General features: G+C 54.7%; 1 protein-coding gene across 3 annotated transcripts in view; it reads left to right on the forward strand.

Annotated features, from left to right (window-relative positions):
* Nucleotides 1-16270, forward strand: part of LIMK2 (LIM domain kinase 2) — a 54663-nt gene extending 38393 nt beyond the window's left edge. For 2 of the 3 annotated variants that reach the window (XM_082641413.1, XM_082641414.1), the window contains 14 exons: nt 962-1097; nt 1638-1747; nt 2310-2498; nt 3685-3790; nt 4096-4292; nt 5292-5478; nt 6300-6386; nt 7024-7155; nt 7400-7456; nt 9565-9630; nt 10566-10740; nt 11468-11523; nt 12588-12745; nt 14572-16270. In XM_082641413.1, the coding sequence (XP_082497539.1) occupies nt 962-1097; nt 1638-1747; nt 2310-2498; nt 3685-3790; nt 4096-4292; nt 5292-5478; nt 6300-6386; nt 7024-7155; nt 7400-7456; nt 9565-9630; nt 10566-10740; nt 11468-11523; nt 12588-12745; nt 14572-14716 (1801 nt within the window). In that variant the 3' untranslated portion in view covers nt 14717-16270. The remainder of the gene's footprint in view (nt 1-961; nt 1098-1637; nt 1748-2309; nt 2499-3684; nt 3791-4095; nt 4293-5291; nt 5479-6299; nt 6387-7023; nt 7156-7399; nt 7457-9564; nt 9631-10565; nt 10741-11467; nt 11524-12587; nt 12746-14571) is intronic. The other variant, XM_082641415.1, reaches the window with a different exon arrangement.
* Nucleotides 16271-17295: the final 1025 nt, after the last annotated feature.

Raw genomic sequence — 17295 nt, forward strand, 5'->3', positions numbered from 1 at the left:
ATTTGCCTGACTGTTTCTTTATGCTTAACATATTTTTCTCAAGCATGCTACATCATAAACTGTTATATATAGGATGGATAAACAACAAGGTCCTACTGCATAGCACAGGCAACTATATTCAATATCCCGTGACAAACCATCATGGAAAAGAATGTTTTTTTAAAAAATGTCTATATGTGTATAACTGAGTCACTTTGCTATACTGCAGAGATTGGCACAACATTGTAAATCAATTATACGTCAATTAAAAAGATTTTTTTAATTAAAAAAAGAATGCTACATCAGTGATGCTGTTGGTAATGGGTGGGTTTTTGAGCTTCTTTGATTCGTCGAGATAGCTGTCTAGACCAGAGGTTCTTTTTTTTTTTTTTTTTTTTTTTTGCGGTATGCGGGCCTCTCACTGTTGTGGCCTCCCCCGTTGCGGAGCACAGGCTCCGGATGCGCAGGCCCAGCGGCCATGGCTCACGGGCCCAGCCGCTCCGCGGCATATGGGATCCTCCCAGACCGGGGCACGAACCCGTATCCCCTGCATCGGCAGGCGGACTCTCAACCACTGCGCCACCAGGGAGGCCCTAGACCAGAGGTTCTTAACAGGGGCCGTGAGTAGGCTTCAACCCTTGATACACATGTACCCCATACCTAAATTCTATGCACATTTTCCTCCTATGCGCATTTTTCCAGGAGAGGCTTCTTGGCTCTTATCAGATTCTCCAAGGGCTTCAAGACCCAGAAAGGTTGAGGTCCCCCAACGGAGGCAGGTCATACAGAGCTGGTTTCTGGGGTCCTGTTCACTCAGACTGGCTTCCGTTGGGAAGATAGCAGCAAACTGTAACATTCCCTTGTCCTGGCTCTGGATCAAAGAGGTCCCTCCATTTTGTTCTTACACCTGGGAGCCAGGGGCGGCCTGTGTAGCGTAGTTCCAAGGATCTGGGAGAGCTTCTGTTCTCATCTTGCCTTTCAGATGTTCTGAATGCCAGGATTCCCTCACCAACTGGTACTACGAGAAGGATGGGAAGCTTTACTGCCACAAGGACTACTGGGGGAAGTTTGGGGAGTTCTGCCATGGATGCTCTCTGCTGATGACGGGGCCTGTCATGGTGCGTGAATTCCTCCATCTCTGCCCCTCTTGGTCATCAGAGTCCATTGTCAGTACCTCCAGTTCCCCGTGGCCATTCATCTTCTGGTCTTCCCATCCGCTGAGGCCTCTACCTTTATTTATTCAGTCATTTAACAGATTTTTTTTTAGTACCCATTAAGTGCCAGGTAAGGTCCTTCCCTCAAAGACTTAACAGTCCAGTGTTGGGGTGGGTGGGTAGGCAGGCAGGGAGGAGACACAGTACGATGGCATGAGGGCCTTAAAGGAGAGCATGAGCCTTTCTAGTGGGGATGATTACTTCTGGGAACCTGTTCTCATGGCTGAGACCGAAAGAGTTTTTTGCAATCTCAGAAATGACAGGGAGGCACCCATCTGACCCTTTCTCTGGAAGCGTGAGGGAGGGGAGTGCCAAGGTAGATTATGACTGGGGTCTGTAGATCCTTGATGGGAGGTCCTTCACCCACCCCTACCTTCACTCCAACAGCAGTGACAACTCACTTCCTCCCCATGTGTGTCTACCCTTTTCCCCACCTACTCACAGGTAGCCGGGGAGTTCAAGTACCACCCAGAGTGCTTTGCCTGTATGAGCTGCAAGGTGATCATTGAGGATGGGGATGCATACGCCCTGGTGCAGCACGCCACCCTCTACTGGTAAGATGATGGCCCCGTGTCCATCCTTCCCTACAAGAGTGGCCAAGAGAGAGGGACAAGTGGCACTGTGAGTTGGGCAGAAAGATTACAGGGGTATCAGCATGCTGGATTCCTATCACAACAATGCTCTTAACCAGGTCTGAAAGCTGTGAGCAAGATGAGTAACGTCTCTGCCCTCTGTCCTTACCTACTGGGAGAATAACCACACTGCCCTGCAATCCTCCCAGAGGAAGAGAGTGCCTGGGAGGGCGCTCTCGGAGAAGAATCCCAGAACATTAAAGGCAAAGACCCCTTAGAACTCACACAGTCCAACTGCCTCTGTCGATAAAAAAAGTCAGTCTGAGGCCCAGTTCTTAACTTGAGGCAGAGGCAGAGTGAAGAGAGCCCAGGCCGTCTCTCCCCCAGTCCCAGCCTACCCCAGAGAACCCAGGCTGCTTATTCTTGCCAGCTGGAATCAGGCAAGGGCAGTGAACATGGGGCTATGGATACTGTTACTTGAAGCCACATGGGGGCTTCCAGGTGGGGCTGCAGGTTCTCAGCCCCCTTTCTGCTCCTCCCGCAGTGGGAAGTGCCACAACGAGGTGGTGCTGGCACCCATGTTTGAGAGGCTCTCCACAGAGTCTGTCCAGGACCAACTGCCCTATTCCGTCACACACATCTCCATGCCGGCCACCACCGAGGGCAGGCGGGGCTTCTCTGTGTCCGTGGAGAGTGCCTGCTCCAACTACGCCACCACCGTGCAAGTAAAAGAGTGAGTGTCTGGGGCAGGGGTTCTTGAGCAGAGCCCACAGATGGGCCTTGAGGGGATCGGAACCCCAGAGTCTTAGCAGAGCTCCCCACATCTTCATCTCGTCTCTTCCTCCTGGGCTCACTGTGCTGTCACTGTGCCTGGGCCTTGGCACTGACTGTTCTCCCTGCCTAGGCTCCTCCCCACCGGATACTTAACGCCAGAATCGCTCACCTTTCAAGTGTCAAGTTTCAGATCACGTTTGCTCTTTGAAATTATCTGGCTTGGTTATGTTTGTTTATCATGTGTCCTCCTCACGAGTTCCTTCTGGAACTTAGTCTTATTCAATGCTGCGTGTCCAGGGCCTGGAACAGTGCCTGGCACATAGTGGGTGTGCATGGATTATTGTTTCGTTGGTTGAGTGAGTGAATGGAGGAAGGAGGAGAAAGAGGTTAAGACTCCATCCTAGGTCCAGGCCAGCGACCAGATGGGGGAAGAGTCTGTCTGCCTAATAACAGTAATGAGGCACTGTGGCTGCCAACCCTGCAGACGGTGACTGTGCACTTACTGTGTGCTGGGCACTGGGTGCTCACAGCAGAGGGGGGAGGTCCTGGGGTTGGGGGAGTGAGGTGAAGTCTGCTCTAAGCCTAGAACTGTGTTCAGGGCTGAGGTGGGAGTCTGTGGCTGTGTCTGGGGTAGATTGGGTGGTTGGGAGTAGCCAGAGGGGGTCTGTTAGGTCATGGAGAGCCTGGATTATGAAGACTTCAGCAGGTCTATTGAGGGATTTAAACAACTAGGTGACACAACCAGGTGACCATTTTAGAAGGATGGCTGCAGTCGAAGTGGGACGGGAGAGCAGCAGGCCTAGAGGTGCAGAGACCAGTTAGGAGGCTGATGCAAGATCCAGGCAAGGGATGTTGGTCACTGTGGTGATGGAGGATTCTTCAGGATGGTGAGGGTTGGGGGGCAGTGAGGGAACCCCACATGGGGAGGGTGCTGTCCAAGTTTCTGGCTTAGGCCTCTGGGTGAGTGGGGGTGCCCTTTACCGAGACAGGGCACCCTGTGAAAGGTGTGGCCTTTCCCTGTGAGTGGCCTGGGCCTTGGGGGCCAGTAGGGGCCTGGAGCCTGATGAGCCCTCCCTGCACAAGAGAAATTGGTCAGACACTTTTTAAAGATGCCTTCACCCCGCCTCAACTCTTGTCTGGCCCAGGGTCAACCGGATGCACATCAGTCCCAACAACCGCAATGCCATCCACCCTGGGGACCGCATCCTGGAGATCAATGGGACCCCCGTCCGCACACTCCGAGTGGAAGAGGTACAGTGTGTCCTATGGGGGTGGGACACGGAAAAGACCCTCCAGGAGATCAGGCCATGGCCTTTACCTTTTCCCACCCCCAGTCTATCTCTTTGTCTTGCCAGTGAGCCTGTGACCACTAGTGACCTCCTCTGTCAGCCTGGCACGTTACCAGGGCAGCAGGGATGGCCTGCCAGACTGTCAGAGGGCACTGTGTGGCTAGTGGCAGCTGGAGGCCACACTGGGCTTGGGTCATCTGGACTGACGGTGGGTGGCCTGCAATGGGACAGCCTGTGGAGCCAGCCTTACACTGCTCTTGGCCACAGGTAGAAGATGCAATTAGCCAGACGAGCCAGACGCTTCAGCTCTTGATTGAACATGACCCCGTCTCCCAGCGCCTGGACCAGCTGCGGCTGGATGCACGGCTCTCTCCCCACATGAAGAATGCCAGACACTCGGACACCCTCAGCCCCCTGGACACCAAGGAGAATCTGGAAGGGACACTGAGGAGACGCTCCCTGAGGTGCCACTTCCCACCCCGGCTCTGCGCTGTCCCATGCCCGGCCCTCGGACGAGGTGGAGCCGGCTCTCAGAGGCCAGCAGAGTTAGGAAGGGAACCAGCTGGCCAGGGACGGGCTATGAGGATTGTGCTGACCCAGTTCCCCCGCCCCAGGGATCACAGTTCATAGCCGGGACCCAGCTGTCTGCCAGGTTTCCCTAGAAACCAGAGGGTCAGGCTCTGTCCACTGACCTGAGCTGGACAGGAGGCAGCAGTGCTGGACCCCGGAGGATAGCATGGCCTGTGGGGGAAGCGTGGGGCTCAGAGGCTGGAGAAGGGGCACAGATAGGGTTAATAAGTGTAAAGACGTTGAAAACTAGAAAGCAAGAGGTGAATTAAAGTTTTAGGTTTTCAAGTAGGAACAGGGAATTTCCTGGCGGTCCAGCGGTTAGGACTCCGAGCTATCACTGCTGAGGGCCCGGGTTCAATCCCTCGTTGGTGAACTAAGATCCCACAAGCTGCGAGGCATGGCCAGAAAAAAAAAAATGTCATAAACATAGTGGCTTTATTGCTCTAAAAATCATACACACTTATTATTTTAAAATTCGGGAAATGCAGAGAGGTACTACAAAGATGTGCAAAATATCCGAAATCCCATTTGCTTGTTTGGGGTGGTACTAGGCTGTCGCTCTAAGCCAGTCAGGGCTTAAATCAGGCAGGCACGGAAGGCGGTGGATTTCCATCAACAGTGCTGTCAGCTAGTAGAGTCTAGTCCATCGTTCCAGGTGAGAGATACTCAGGGTTCCCACTTTGAATGTGATTTTACCATGCTTAAATGGGCTGCAGATGTCTGCAGCCCCTAGATGACACATCTGTCTGATGTTAGAGTCCCCTCCCCCATCACAGCACCCTAACTACAGACATTGGAACAGACAGGGCGGACCTGAGGTTCCTGCTTCTAGGCTTTCCTGGCGGGTCTCTGAGGACTGCCCTGTCCCTACCCTCATCCTTCCTCATCATCAGGCGCAGTAACAGCATCTCCAAGTCCCCTGGCCCCAGCTCCCCAAAGGAGCCCCTCCTGCTCAGCCGTGACATCAGCCGCTCAGAATCCCTCCGCTGTTCCAGCAGCTACTCGCAGCAGATCTTCCGGCCGTGTGACCTGATCCACGGGGAGGTCCTGGGAAAGGGCTTCTTTGGGCAGGCAATCAAGGTGAGCACTGGTGGCAGCTGTACCACCTCTCTGCCCCCCAGCCCTCTCACCTTCTTTTGGGGATTTCTCATCACATGGCCTCCCTGATGCCCTGCAGGATACCAGACCTCACTCCTGGCTGCAGGTGATGGTGTGAGGGCCGCACCCCTGCCCTCCCAGGCCACCAAAGGGCAGCATTGCTGCTGAAGTGAGCTTGGTGGACCTGGAGCCCCGGGTGGGGACGAGCTCTCCCGTGGCCCTCCCGCCTCCAGTCAGTGGGTGTCTTTAGGTGCTCAGAGGCCTCGGTGCTGGGAGTGGCTCCTGCCTCCCTGCTGAACAGTCTTGGGGACTAACCTCTCTTTCTCTCCTCCTCCTCTGCTGAGAGCTGGGAGGGGGGGTCAGGTAAGCCATGTGTCTCAGCCTTCGGGGCAGTGGGGCTGGAGAGCTCACTCCCGACCCACCCAGCTCCCTGGTGCATGTCTGTGGCACTGACCCTCCTGCCCCCAGACTCCTTTTCCCCTAGGGGACACGCTTCTATGTCAGGTGACCAGAGACCCTGCTTGGCTTGGCAGCAGCCCACCCCCGCCACCTCCTCCCTCATGTCCCTTTTCTGTATTCTTGCTTCTCTTCTGTGCATGCCCAGCTCTCCAGGGAGGAGGGTGTGCTCCCCTCTTAGTCCCCCCGGGGCCCGTGCTGTGTGTTCTACACATGAGCTCTGTCAGTTTGATCCAGTTACTTCAGTGTGTCCTCCGGGGGATGGGAGGGCCAGTTACATCGATTTTCACACAGTTCCCCAGAACCACCTCTGGTCTCTGCACCAGTAACAGTCACCCTCCTTTTAGGTGACACACAAAGCCACTGGCAAAGTGATGGTCATGAAGGAGTTGATTCGGTGTGACGAGGAGACACAGAAGACTTTTCTGACTGAGGTAAGACGGGGAGTGTGGGGGTTAGGAGTTTGATGTCAGTGTTGGAAGATGGAAGTTGTTACTAAATAATGATTTCAATCCCGGCTTTTGGCACCAAAAAAAAAAAAGATTTCAAGAGGAAACAGTTTAGAGTCGCTTTCTTAAGGCAGAAAAAATCATTTAGAGGAACGTCCCTGCCCCCTCTAAATTACAGCATAATTATTTGTGCAATAAACACTAAAGACAGCATGAGCTGGGTACAGCAAGATGTGGTTCAGAGGAGCTCGTGGAGTGTGGGGTGATGGACATGAACACAGACCAGTTCAGTGCAGCTCGATGCTGTGACCCCACCTGAACGCCGTGCCGGGGGAGCCTGGCACCTTGAGTGTTGACACGGTTCTCCCACCTCTCTCCATTGCTCCACTGGGTGCTGCCCTCCAGGCCTTGGGTCCTCCTACTCCAGTTCCCCTGATACAGCTCCTAGAAAGGAAGGGTCCCAGGGGTGAGGCCTGGGAGGCCATCCCCATCCACCTGGGGCCTTCTTCCACAGCACATGAGATAGGAGGTGGGAGATGCAGGTCACATTTGTCAAGCTGACTCCCTGGAGGGAAGGGGTGAGAAAGAAACCACCCCCCCTCCTTGGCCTCCCCTCCTGCAGGTGAAGGTGATGCGCAGCCTGGACCACCCCAACGTGCTCAAGTTCATCGGCGTGCTGTACAAGGACAAGAAGCTGAACCTGCTGACGGAGTACATCGAGGGGGGCACGCTGAAGGACTTTCTGCGCAGCGTGGTGAGCGTACCACCCCCAAAGTTCCCGAGAGCCTTGGTGGGTTGTCTGTGGGACACCTGTGTCACCACTACTCTGGAACCGTGATGGCCAGAGAGGCCCACTGCTTTGCCTACAAAGGGCTGTGCTGGGTGGGACTGGACACAGGCAGGGAGGGTTTGCTAGCAGATCATGTTGACCCATGGGGCCCGGACCACAAGTGGGACAGGGCCCAGAAGCCTCTGATGGGCATTCCTCCATCCTGTAGGACCCGTTCCCCTGGCAGCAGAAGGTCAGCTTTGCCAAAGGCATCGCCTCTGGAATGGTGAGTCCTGCCAACAGCCCTGCCAGCGGAGCAGGGGTATTGGGATTGGGGGGTCAGGAGAGGTGCAGGAATGGCGGGCAGGCACTGAAAGGCAGAGACCCTGTCCTGGGCAGCCTGCATGGGCTGGGTCCTTCACCTGTTTATCAAGCTTCTCTTTGTGCCAGTGAAAATTGCCCACAGCTGGCTGTTCTCAGCTTACAACTCTACTCTCAAAGAATTCCCAGTCTTCAAGAGCAAACAGGGTATGGGCAAGGCGAACTGGAGAAGCAAACTAGCACGAGGCGGCCTGGCCCTGCTGTCACAGGGGCGTCCAGGTGCTGAGGGCCCTTGGAGAAAGCAGAGAACCTCACTGCCCAGGGATTCAGAGAAGCGGGAATTGTGTTCTAGTTGAGCCCTGAAGGACGGGTCAGAATTCCATGAAAGTTCCTCTTGGCAGAGAGGCCCCAAGGTTGGGGTGATGAGAGCAGCAAAGAGCTGGGAGGAGAGAGGAGGAAATAGTCTGTTTCACTGGGAAAGAATGGTGCCAGTCACAGCGATGGGGACAGTGACAACTGCCGAGTGCTTTCTCCAAGCTGGGCACTGTGCTGAGGGACTAGCACCCCTCATGACAGCCCTGGTTCCAGATGAGAAGCTGAGCTACACAGGGATGGAGCTAGGGGCTTGGGTCAGTTGGTCTGACCCCCCAAACCCGAGATTTTAATGGCTGCTGTTCCATGTGGGGTCCATGAAGACGGTATTAGACAGGGGGGACATTAAAATCCCTGCGTTTAAGCTAAGGAGTCCGGACTTTATTTAGGAAGCCAAAAAGACACACATACAAGATTTTTAAGCAAGAACATTTCGTGACCAGAGCTGTGCTGTTTTGAAGGTGACTCTGGTGTGGTCAGTAGGTTGGCAGGGAGTTGGGAGAACTCAGGGCAGGGAGACCTGGGTCGGGAGTCGTGAAACCTTTCAGGTTTCTGAATTACAGTGGGGCTGTGGGACCAGGAGACTGGGAGGCAGGGTGGAGTCAGAATGGAGACTGGTTGGTAGTGAGGGAGCAGGGGTGGGGGGAGGTGGGCCCGGGGCACCTTGAGGTGCCTAGAAGAACAGTGGTGTCGTTTACCAGACTGCCGGGGGCGGTGGGGGCGGCGGGAGTCATGGTCGGGAAACGGGTTTGGGAAGAGCTAGGACAGGCTAGGCATCTGCTGAGGCTGATGTGCTGGTGGTTCGTGGGGGTGAGCAGTGAGGAGAAGGTAGCTTTTGACATTGAGGAGGCCAGAAGGAATAGACAGGCGTCTCGAGGGCAGGTGTCTCAGGAGAGGCATGGGCAGCCTTGGAGGAGGGGTGGCAGGCAGGTCGGGAAGAGCTCCCTGGGCCTGTGAGCAGCTCCAGGAGCCCAGGGGCTGGAAGCAGTGCTGTGGGGGCTGCAGGGGGCTGGGGGGTGGCTCCTTCCACTCTTGCTGGAGAAGGGAAGGAAAAGGAAGTGGCTCCAGGGTGACAAGAGCCAGAGGCGGAGGCCTGGAGGGGGGAAATAGCAAGTAGAGACCAGCTTGGAAACGTTTGGATAGGAAGAGGGAGAGGTCAAAGTGAGAGCACCGAATCCTCACCACTAGACCACAGGGAGCAGGGAGGGTGCTGAGTCTCAGGGGAGGGGGATGTCGGGAGCACAGAGCCAGCTGGACCAGGAGGAGGCCACTTGCCCTTTCACAGCAGGAAGGATCCAGAGTGGCTGAAGCCAGAGACTGGGGTGAGGGTGGGGGTGTGAGGGGGCAGGAGCAATGCACCCAGGTGGGGCATCTAAGTAAAGTGGGTAGAGGGGATGGAGTCTTGCAAGGGCCAGGGCCCAGGGGAGTCAGAGACTTGAGGAGAGAGCATCCACTGGGTTGGGTCAGTGAACAGAGGATGGGCAGGAGATGGTGTCAGGGAGAGGGGAAGCCCCGGCGGCCTTTGGCTTTCTGTTGGCGTTGGGACAAGGGAGTGACAGTAGGAGGGCTCTGGAGTCCGGGTTGGTTCTGAAGCTGGGTGGGGATGACCTGGGAGAAGAGCAGGTTCTGTGGCCCCCAGTTTCAGAGTCACCATCTGGTTGATTAACTGCCCATTGGCCTCAGCTCATACTTCTGTTCCAGGCCTATTTGCATTCCATGTGTATCATCCACCGGGATCTGAACTCGCACAACTGCCTCATCAAGCTGGTATGTCCCACCACTCTGGGCCTCCCCAGGGCAGTCCTCCTGGCCTCCTTGTCACCAGGGAGACTGTCTCCTATTGCTTTAGACCAGAGGTATCACCTAGGGCTCCTATCTTGCCCCTCTTGCTGTCTCCAATGCCCTCCTCTGTCTTTCACGGGCTTCCTAACACATGCAGACGAATCCCACCTCCTCCCAGTAGCAGCTTTGAAATCCTTTGGTTAGAAGGGACTTGAGAAGTTCCTTAACTGTACAGAGAGCCCTGTCGCTTTTCCTGGTTTTGCCCTGTGATGGTGAAAGCAATTCACTGATGACCCTGTTTTACAGCCTTGGCACCTAAAGCCTCAGCCCGAGGCCACAGAGCTAGTAAATTCACAGTGACTGGTTTGGGGCCAGCCTCCGTCCCCCTTGCTGGTCAGCTTTGGCTGTTACAATGTTACTACTCCTGTTGACTTCCAGTGTGGCTTCCTGGGTGTCCACTTACTGGCCCTGGCTGTGCCCTCTGGACTTACACCAAACAGTCTTAATCCCTTTTCCACATGACTGCCTTGTAGCTGTTTGAAGAGCTTATCTCCCCTACGTCCCCCCACTGAATGCCTCCACCTTGTCTTTTTCTGTCTTATCCTGGTTCTAGCCAGGGCCTTAAATCTTTCTGGGAACAAGGCAGGATGAGAAAAACACAAAACAAAAGAAATCCTCTGTCCTGCCTCTGAGTTCCACTCTCCGGGTCCCAGAATCTTACCCCTCCAGGCTCCAGCGCCTCTGCTGAGAACACCCCCAGGCCTGGGGAGCCTGCTCTGTGCAGAGAGCAGACAGTGAAAAAACAAACGCCAAGCCCCGTTCGCTAAGACACCCCTTTGCTACACTCCTTTTCTCCCCTTCCCAGTGGCTGCTTTTGAGAATGTCCCCACCAAGTGCTAACCTGGCCCTTGTCCTCCCAGGACAAGACCGTGGTGGTGGCCGACTTTGGGCTGTCACGGCTCATAGTCGAGGAGAGGAAGAAGCCCCCAGTGGAGAAGGCCACCACCAAGAAGCGTACCTTGCGCAAGAGTGACCGCAAGAAACGCTACACGGTGGTGGGAAACCCCTACTGGATGGCCCCTGAGATGCTGAATGGTGAGTCCTGAGGCCCCAGAGGGGAGGCGGGGCCGCATCTCTCCTGGGGGCTTCAGGGGAGGCCTGTGAAGTGTAAGGCCAGGTACCCAGAGCTGAGGGCTAGATGGTTTTTATCCCCTGCCAGGCTGGACCTCATAAACTCCTCCCTCCCTGAGCTCAGGCCTGCGAGCTGGCCAGTGGCGCATCCTGGGCCCACGCTGAGGTCTGACTGTGGCTTTTGTGCCCCAAGGGTAGCTGAGAGCTCAGGCTGTTTATTGCCTTTTCTTCTCTCTGTGTGCTGAGAACTGAAGTGTGGCGCCCCCTTGTGGATAATGCTCAAACCAGCCAGAGATGCTTACTGGGATTCTTGAACGGCACAGGGCTGTGAGGCCTCAGAAATGGTCCGATACACCCTTTCTGGAGTCTGCAGCCCAGAGAGGTTCAGGAATCTGCCCAGGAGCACACAGCAGGCAGTGTCAGGGTCCATATGATCCCTGGTCCAATTCTCTTTCACTATCCAATGCAGTTTCATCCTGGGCAGTGTTGTTTCTCAAGATCTCTCTAAGGCAGCCCACCCAGGACTGAGGAAAGGTGATTTTCAGATGGTGTCTATCCAGGGCAGCCTTGGGGCATCCCCACAGAACCTATTCTAACCCTGTTTCTTGGCTGTAGCCTGACCTGGCTCTAGACTCAGTGCAGAGCAGAGAAGGGACTAAACCTAATAGCCTGCTCTCCTGTGTTCCCCAAGGAAAGAGCTACGACGAGACCGTGGATGTCTTCTCTTTTGGGATCGTCCTCTGTGAGGTGAGCTCCGGCACGGAGGCCGGGCCTGAGGCAGCAGGCCCAGCAGCTCGGCCCCCTGGTCAGAACCGGGGCTCCTCCTCCTCCTAAGATGAGTAGCTGCCATAAAATCAACACCAGTGGAGGGCTGTGTAGTTTATCACAGATCTGTTGACACCTTCGAGTCTCATTGGTGCCGTGAGAAGGATTGGGCCGGGCTTATTCAGGTGAGGAAGCTGAGGCTCAGAAAGGGGCAGTGGCTTGCTCTTGGTCACACGGCCAGTAAGGGGGTGGGCAGGACACGAAACTTCACCAGGAAGGGCAGGAGGTTGTCCTTCTAGCTCTTGGGCCAGATGTAGCCTTTCCCTCTGTGCCACCTTCCCCAGGCACTCGTGCTGCCCCCACCCTCAGCCCAACAAGGGGAAGCAGCCACTCCAGGAAGCGCTGGCCCGTGTGGCACATCACTGGGCTCTGTGGGGTGCAGAGTGAGTCACGGAAAGAGTCCTGCCCTCAGGAGCTTAGCTCAGTCTGTCTTGAAGCACTGAGTCGAGTACATACATTCAAAGGCTTCTGTGCTTCCTACGGAGTGAGATGTGGTAGAGGAGACAAGAGGGACGGTTGGAATAATGAAGGAAGGTTTTTAAAAATATTGTTCTCTAACAGAGATCACTTGAGCACCTACTATGTACAAAGCACTGGTCTGGCGCCAAAGGGTTTCAGACTTGAATCAGACCCAGCGCCAACCTTCTCAGGGCCTAAACTCTGACAGGGGACACAGACAGAAGAGGACAGAGCAGGGCAGGGTCGGGTGTGTAGAAGCTGCCCTTCCAGAGGCCAGTTGGGAATATTGTGCTTCTGCTGCAGTGAGGCCTCTTCCAAACCCTCCTCAGTAACCACACTCTCAGTCGAGAGACAAGTCTGGATTAGCAAGATTTGGAAAAACGGGGGAGGTGGAGCCCTCCAAGCTCGGTTTTTACCTCCCTCTTCTGACCATCCTTCCTGTCCTGTCCACACACCAGCATGGCCCTCTCCTGCCATGCGGCTGCACGTCAGCAGCCCATTCCTGACCACTGTCTTCCCACCTGCAGATCATCGGGCAGGTGTATGCAGATCCTGATTGCCTGCCCCGAACACTGGACTTCGGCCTCAACGTGAAGCTCTTCTGGGAGAAGTTTGTCCCCACGGACTGCCCCCCAGCCTTCTTCCCCCTGGCCGCCATCTGCTGTAGACTGGAGCCCGAGAGCAGGTTGGTATCCGCTCCTGTCCCCCAACCCGCATGGTCCTGGGATGCTCGCCCCTGCCTTCAGCCATCCTCAAGCCTTTCCCAGGAACTGGGGTGGCAAAAGCCTTGAGTTCGAGGATGGCTGTCGACCACCAAAGCCGCCTGACAACCCTGACATGCCAGTCGAGGGGACGGGAGACGAGGGTATCATAGCAAGTGACCTGGATATAACCCAGAGACAGCTGTTAAAAGAAACTTTTAACAGCAGGAAATTCACCCAAACCTACACCATGCTAACAGCATAAGTGTCTCCATGTTTCCATATTCCCACGTCCATGTCCAAATACATATGTTTTGTACATTTATAATGTCAAATAGAGAAAAGTTTTACATTTTGCTCTGCATTTTGTCACTACCCAGTATTCCAGATTATCATTTTTGTTGACTGTGAAATTCACTAGGAGACTATGAACACATAATATACATAATGTAGATGTTCAGGTTTTTCCAGTTTCTCCTTACAATAGGTGTTACTACTGTGAGCATCTTTATGTGTTTAGCCATTTTCTTCCTTTAAAGAAATCTTTTAAAATTACCTTTATTCTTCTCAGGTTATAGCTTTTATTATTACCAAAGTTATTCTGAGTCTTTTTAAGTTCATGCATTAGAAAACTAGAACCTTTGTGCTTCTGCTATCAAAAATTATGTTTCTTTTAAAAAACAAATTCAAACATTACCAAAATATATAGGACAGGAAGTATACGTTTTCTATAATCTCCTGAGCAGTGTGCCCCTCAGCACTCCCCACTCCCCAGCTCCATCCCCCCCCCAAGATAACCAGTTGGTACATAACCTTTATTTTTAAATGATTTCCGAAGGTCCACTTTAGACTTGGGATTTGCTGGTGGGAGGCTCTGAATCTTGTTCCTTCATGGACCAAAGGACCAAAATCCTTCAGTCACACCAGAACAAGAGGATGAGGAGAAAATGTTAAGCCACACAATATTCGTTTGCTAATATCCCTTCTCAGTCATTCTAAATGTCTGTCTTTAATTCAGACAATATTACTGAGTGCCTACCACGTGCCAGACGCTGTGCTCATAAGCTCTGGGATGCTGCAGTGAACAAAACCAAGGGGCCTGTCCTCCGGGGACTCACATTCTAACAAGGGGGAGTGATAAACAATAGATATGACAAACTGTGTTGCATATGAGGAAGTGACAGATGCTATGGAAAAAGGGGTCAAGCCGAGGAAAGAGGATTGTTTAGGGTGCAAGTTATAATTTTTAACACGGTGATAGAGTAGGCCTTGCCAAGAAGGTGACAAGATATCTAAGCAGAATCAAGGAGGAGGTGGGAGAGTAAGCCTGAGGTGTCGGGTTTCAGGGCAGCTGAGCTGTCTCCAAGGCACTAGGAGCCGGGAGTTCGCTTTACTCCTTGGGAAGGGCTACCAGAGTCTATGAAGTGCCCCTCCCGGGGCAGATCCATTGATGTGGAAACAGTCTGAGGACTGGAAAGGATCTTTAAAAGGGTACTTAGTCCAGTCCCACCTGTGATGGTTGCATTTTCTCCAAGACCTGGGATGGTCTTTTTTTCTGCTGGACTTGCTTTTTCTGAGCTGCCAGACCAGCCTTCTCCCAGTGTTATTATCTCTCACCTTTACAGCAACATCCTACGCAGTTACACGACCCCTCTTTCCCACAGAGGTACACCAAGGTTAAGGGGCTTGCCCAAGGTCAGACACCCAGGAAGCAGTGGAGCCGCAGGCCTGGGTGCCTTCTAGGCCACCCTTTCTCTCCCCCCGCCACCACCCCCGTATCTCACCTGTCTCCAACTCCTTTTCTTTCTAGACCAGCATTCTCCAAACTGGAGGACTCCTTTGAGGCCCTCTCCCTGTACCTTGGGGACCTGGGCATCCCGCTGCCTGCAGAGCTGGAGGAGCTGGACCACACTGTGACCGTGCAATATGGCCTGACCCGGGACTCGCCCCCCTAGCCCCGGCCCAGCCCCCTGCGGGGGGGCGTTCCACAGCCAGCACTGCCCCCTCTGCGCCCCATCCCTGCTGTGGGCAGGGCCTTCCGTGCTTCCTGTGGATTGGCAGCTTGTTTAGAAGCAGAACCGGCCATCCCTACTACCTCCCCAGGAGGCGAGCGGGTGCAGCACCGGGGAAGCCACCTCCACAGGCTCTGAGGCCTGGTTACTGTCTGTAAATCCAACACTCGCCTGAAAGCTGTGAAGAAAAAAACAAACTAACAAACAAAAAAAAAGCCTGGTCCCCGTGCCAGGAGGAATCTGTTACTCATGACCACGCGGGAACTCCCTGGCAGTGGATTCCGGGAGGCTCTTGCTTACACTAATCATTGCGACCTGGACCTGCTGGGCAGGATCCCAGGTGCACCTGCCTGTGGGCTCTGAAGCCTCTGGTCCAGCTGGTGCAGAAGGACTTCTCATGGGAGCGTGGCGGAGTGAGCGGCCATCCAAGGATGTGAAGTGACAGTGGTGCTACCCCCTTCCACGCCACATCCCGCCCTCCCCTGGGCAGGGTCAAGGGAGTAGGTTTTGAAGGGTCCCTTAGTCGGTTTGTAGTGGGTCCGGCCAGGAGTCAGGGGAAGGGCTGGTTTCTGTTCACCTCCCGGGCCCAGGGGCCACATCAGCTTGAGGGGGAGCTTCCCCCCGTGTTCTCAAACTGAGCTGCTGGAGACTGGCTGGGAACTTCCTTTCTGCCTCCCACAAGCAGTCAGCCACAAGTGCAGGAAGAGGCTGGGGCTGGAAGGAAAGAGGCCCTGCCCACTAGAAAGCTCTAGGATCCTGGCTGCTGTCACTCACACAGCAGTCTCCCGGCCCTGTCCTTGTGGCAGCCGATGCTCACCCCTCACTGTGCCTGATCCAGGCAGCAGCTTGGGTGGCAAGAGGTGGTGGCAGAGTCCCAGAGCGGAGGTGCTGGGGGGGACATCTCCCCGAGCCGGGCTCTCTGGCTTCTACCTCCTGTGTTGGCTGGCCCAGCCCATGAGCTCCTGGCCCCAACATCCTGAGCCACAGCTCACAGCTGTGGGTGCTGAAAAGCCCAGGGGACACCCTCTATCCTGGCTTCCAGAGCTGGGGTGGGGGTCTTGAACACAGGTAGATTTGCCTCCCCATAAGTGTGACCTTGCCCCATATTTAACAGATTAGGAGTGGGTTTGGGATCTTACTGCAATGGTGGTTATATTGGGGGTGGGGGGAGGAGGCGGGTGGGAGTGATGCAGGAGAACGGTTGCTGTTCAGACTATCTTGTTACATCAGTGGGGTGTTATGTGAAATGCTGTACATAGACCTGATGAGTTGTGGGACTAGATGTCACCTCTGGCCAGAGTTTCCTTGCTGTCTAGACCATACTTAAGTGTGGAGTGTGCAGGTTCGCTGTAGGGTTGAGCCCTGGGCTCCCGGCAGCAGGAAGGCCAGCATTGTTTGGCTGGTGGTGCCTCAGTGGTCCCCACAAGTGTGTGGGGGGGGTGGGCCCAAGTGGGGCCATCGAGCAGACCAAATAAATTAAGGAGTTAACATAACCGATGATGCTGAGAGTGAGAAAGTGACTTGCGGCCTGGTTCAGGGAGATGCACGTGGAGGGTGTGCTGGCCACTTTGACCCCACGGCAGGGACTTCTCGTGCCCCCCACCTCTGATTCCCCTCCTTACACAGACACCAGCCTGCTCCAGAGAACATGCACGACCCACCTGAGGCAGCCCCGGCCTTGCAGCAGGTCTGACTCTCACCTCCTGGCTAAGTCATCCCTTCAGGGCCATATGCCGCTGCCCTCTGAAATCTGTGTGCTCCCATAGCCAGGCTATCCTGGAGTCCTCTCTGCAGGGCTGGGTGCCACCTTCATTAAGGGAAGAAATGCAGGCAAGTCACCCCCACCACTGGTGTTTCCCTGCAAGTGCTCAAGGGGAGACCTGTTTCTCGCTTCTGCACATGGGGTCTGTCATGGAGGGTGACGGCTGGGCAAGATGTTGCGATCTGGCTTGTAGGATCCCGGGCACACTAGGCATCCACATTACCCAAAGGTGATTTCTCCAAAAGCTGGAGTCCAACTGAAGGGCAGGATCTGGTTCCTGGAAAAACTGATGCTCTAGGGTGCCCCTTGCTTCTAGAAGTATAGAGCAGTGTCTGGATATGGGCAGAGGTCACCCTAAGTGTTCCTAGAGGCTGAGAACCTACTGCTAAATCCCTGCTAAAAAGCCCAATGAACTCCCGTTGGTAGCTTCTTCTGGAGCCCTAGGAGTCACCCCCACAGGGACCTTCCACAGCCCAGAGCTGCTCCTGGGAGCCCGGAGACTCTTTCCCCATCTGCACACCTATCCCTCCTTCGGCTGCTACAGCACCACCACCCACCACCCCTCCTCCAGCCCCGGCCAGGGGCTGCCTGGATGTTCGTTTTAACTATCTCCACCTCGGAAAGAATGCTGACGGGGAGAGGATTTGCAGTGACCAGCCTCCTTTGGGATGCCACACACCCTCTTTCCTGCAGCTTCGACCTGAAAAGCTCCTGATGGTGACGCCCAAACACAGAGGCTGCAGTTCCCAACCATCCAGCT

This window comes from Mesoplodon mirus (genome assembly GCF_964341445.2).
Source record: "Mesoplodon mirus genome assembly, chromosome: 13".
Taxonomy (NCBI): Eukaryota; Metazoa; Chordata; class Mammalia; order Artiodactyla; family Ziphiidae; genus Mesoplodon; species Mesoplodon mirus.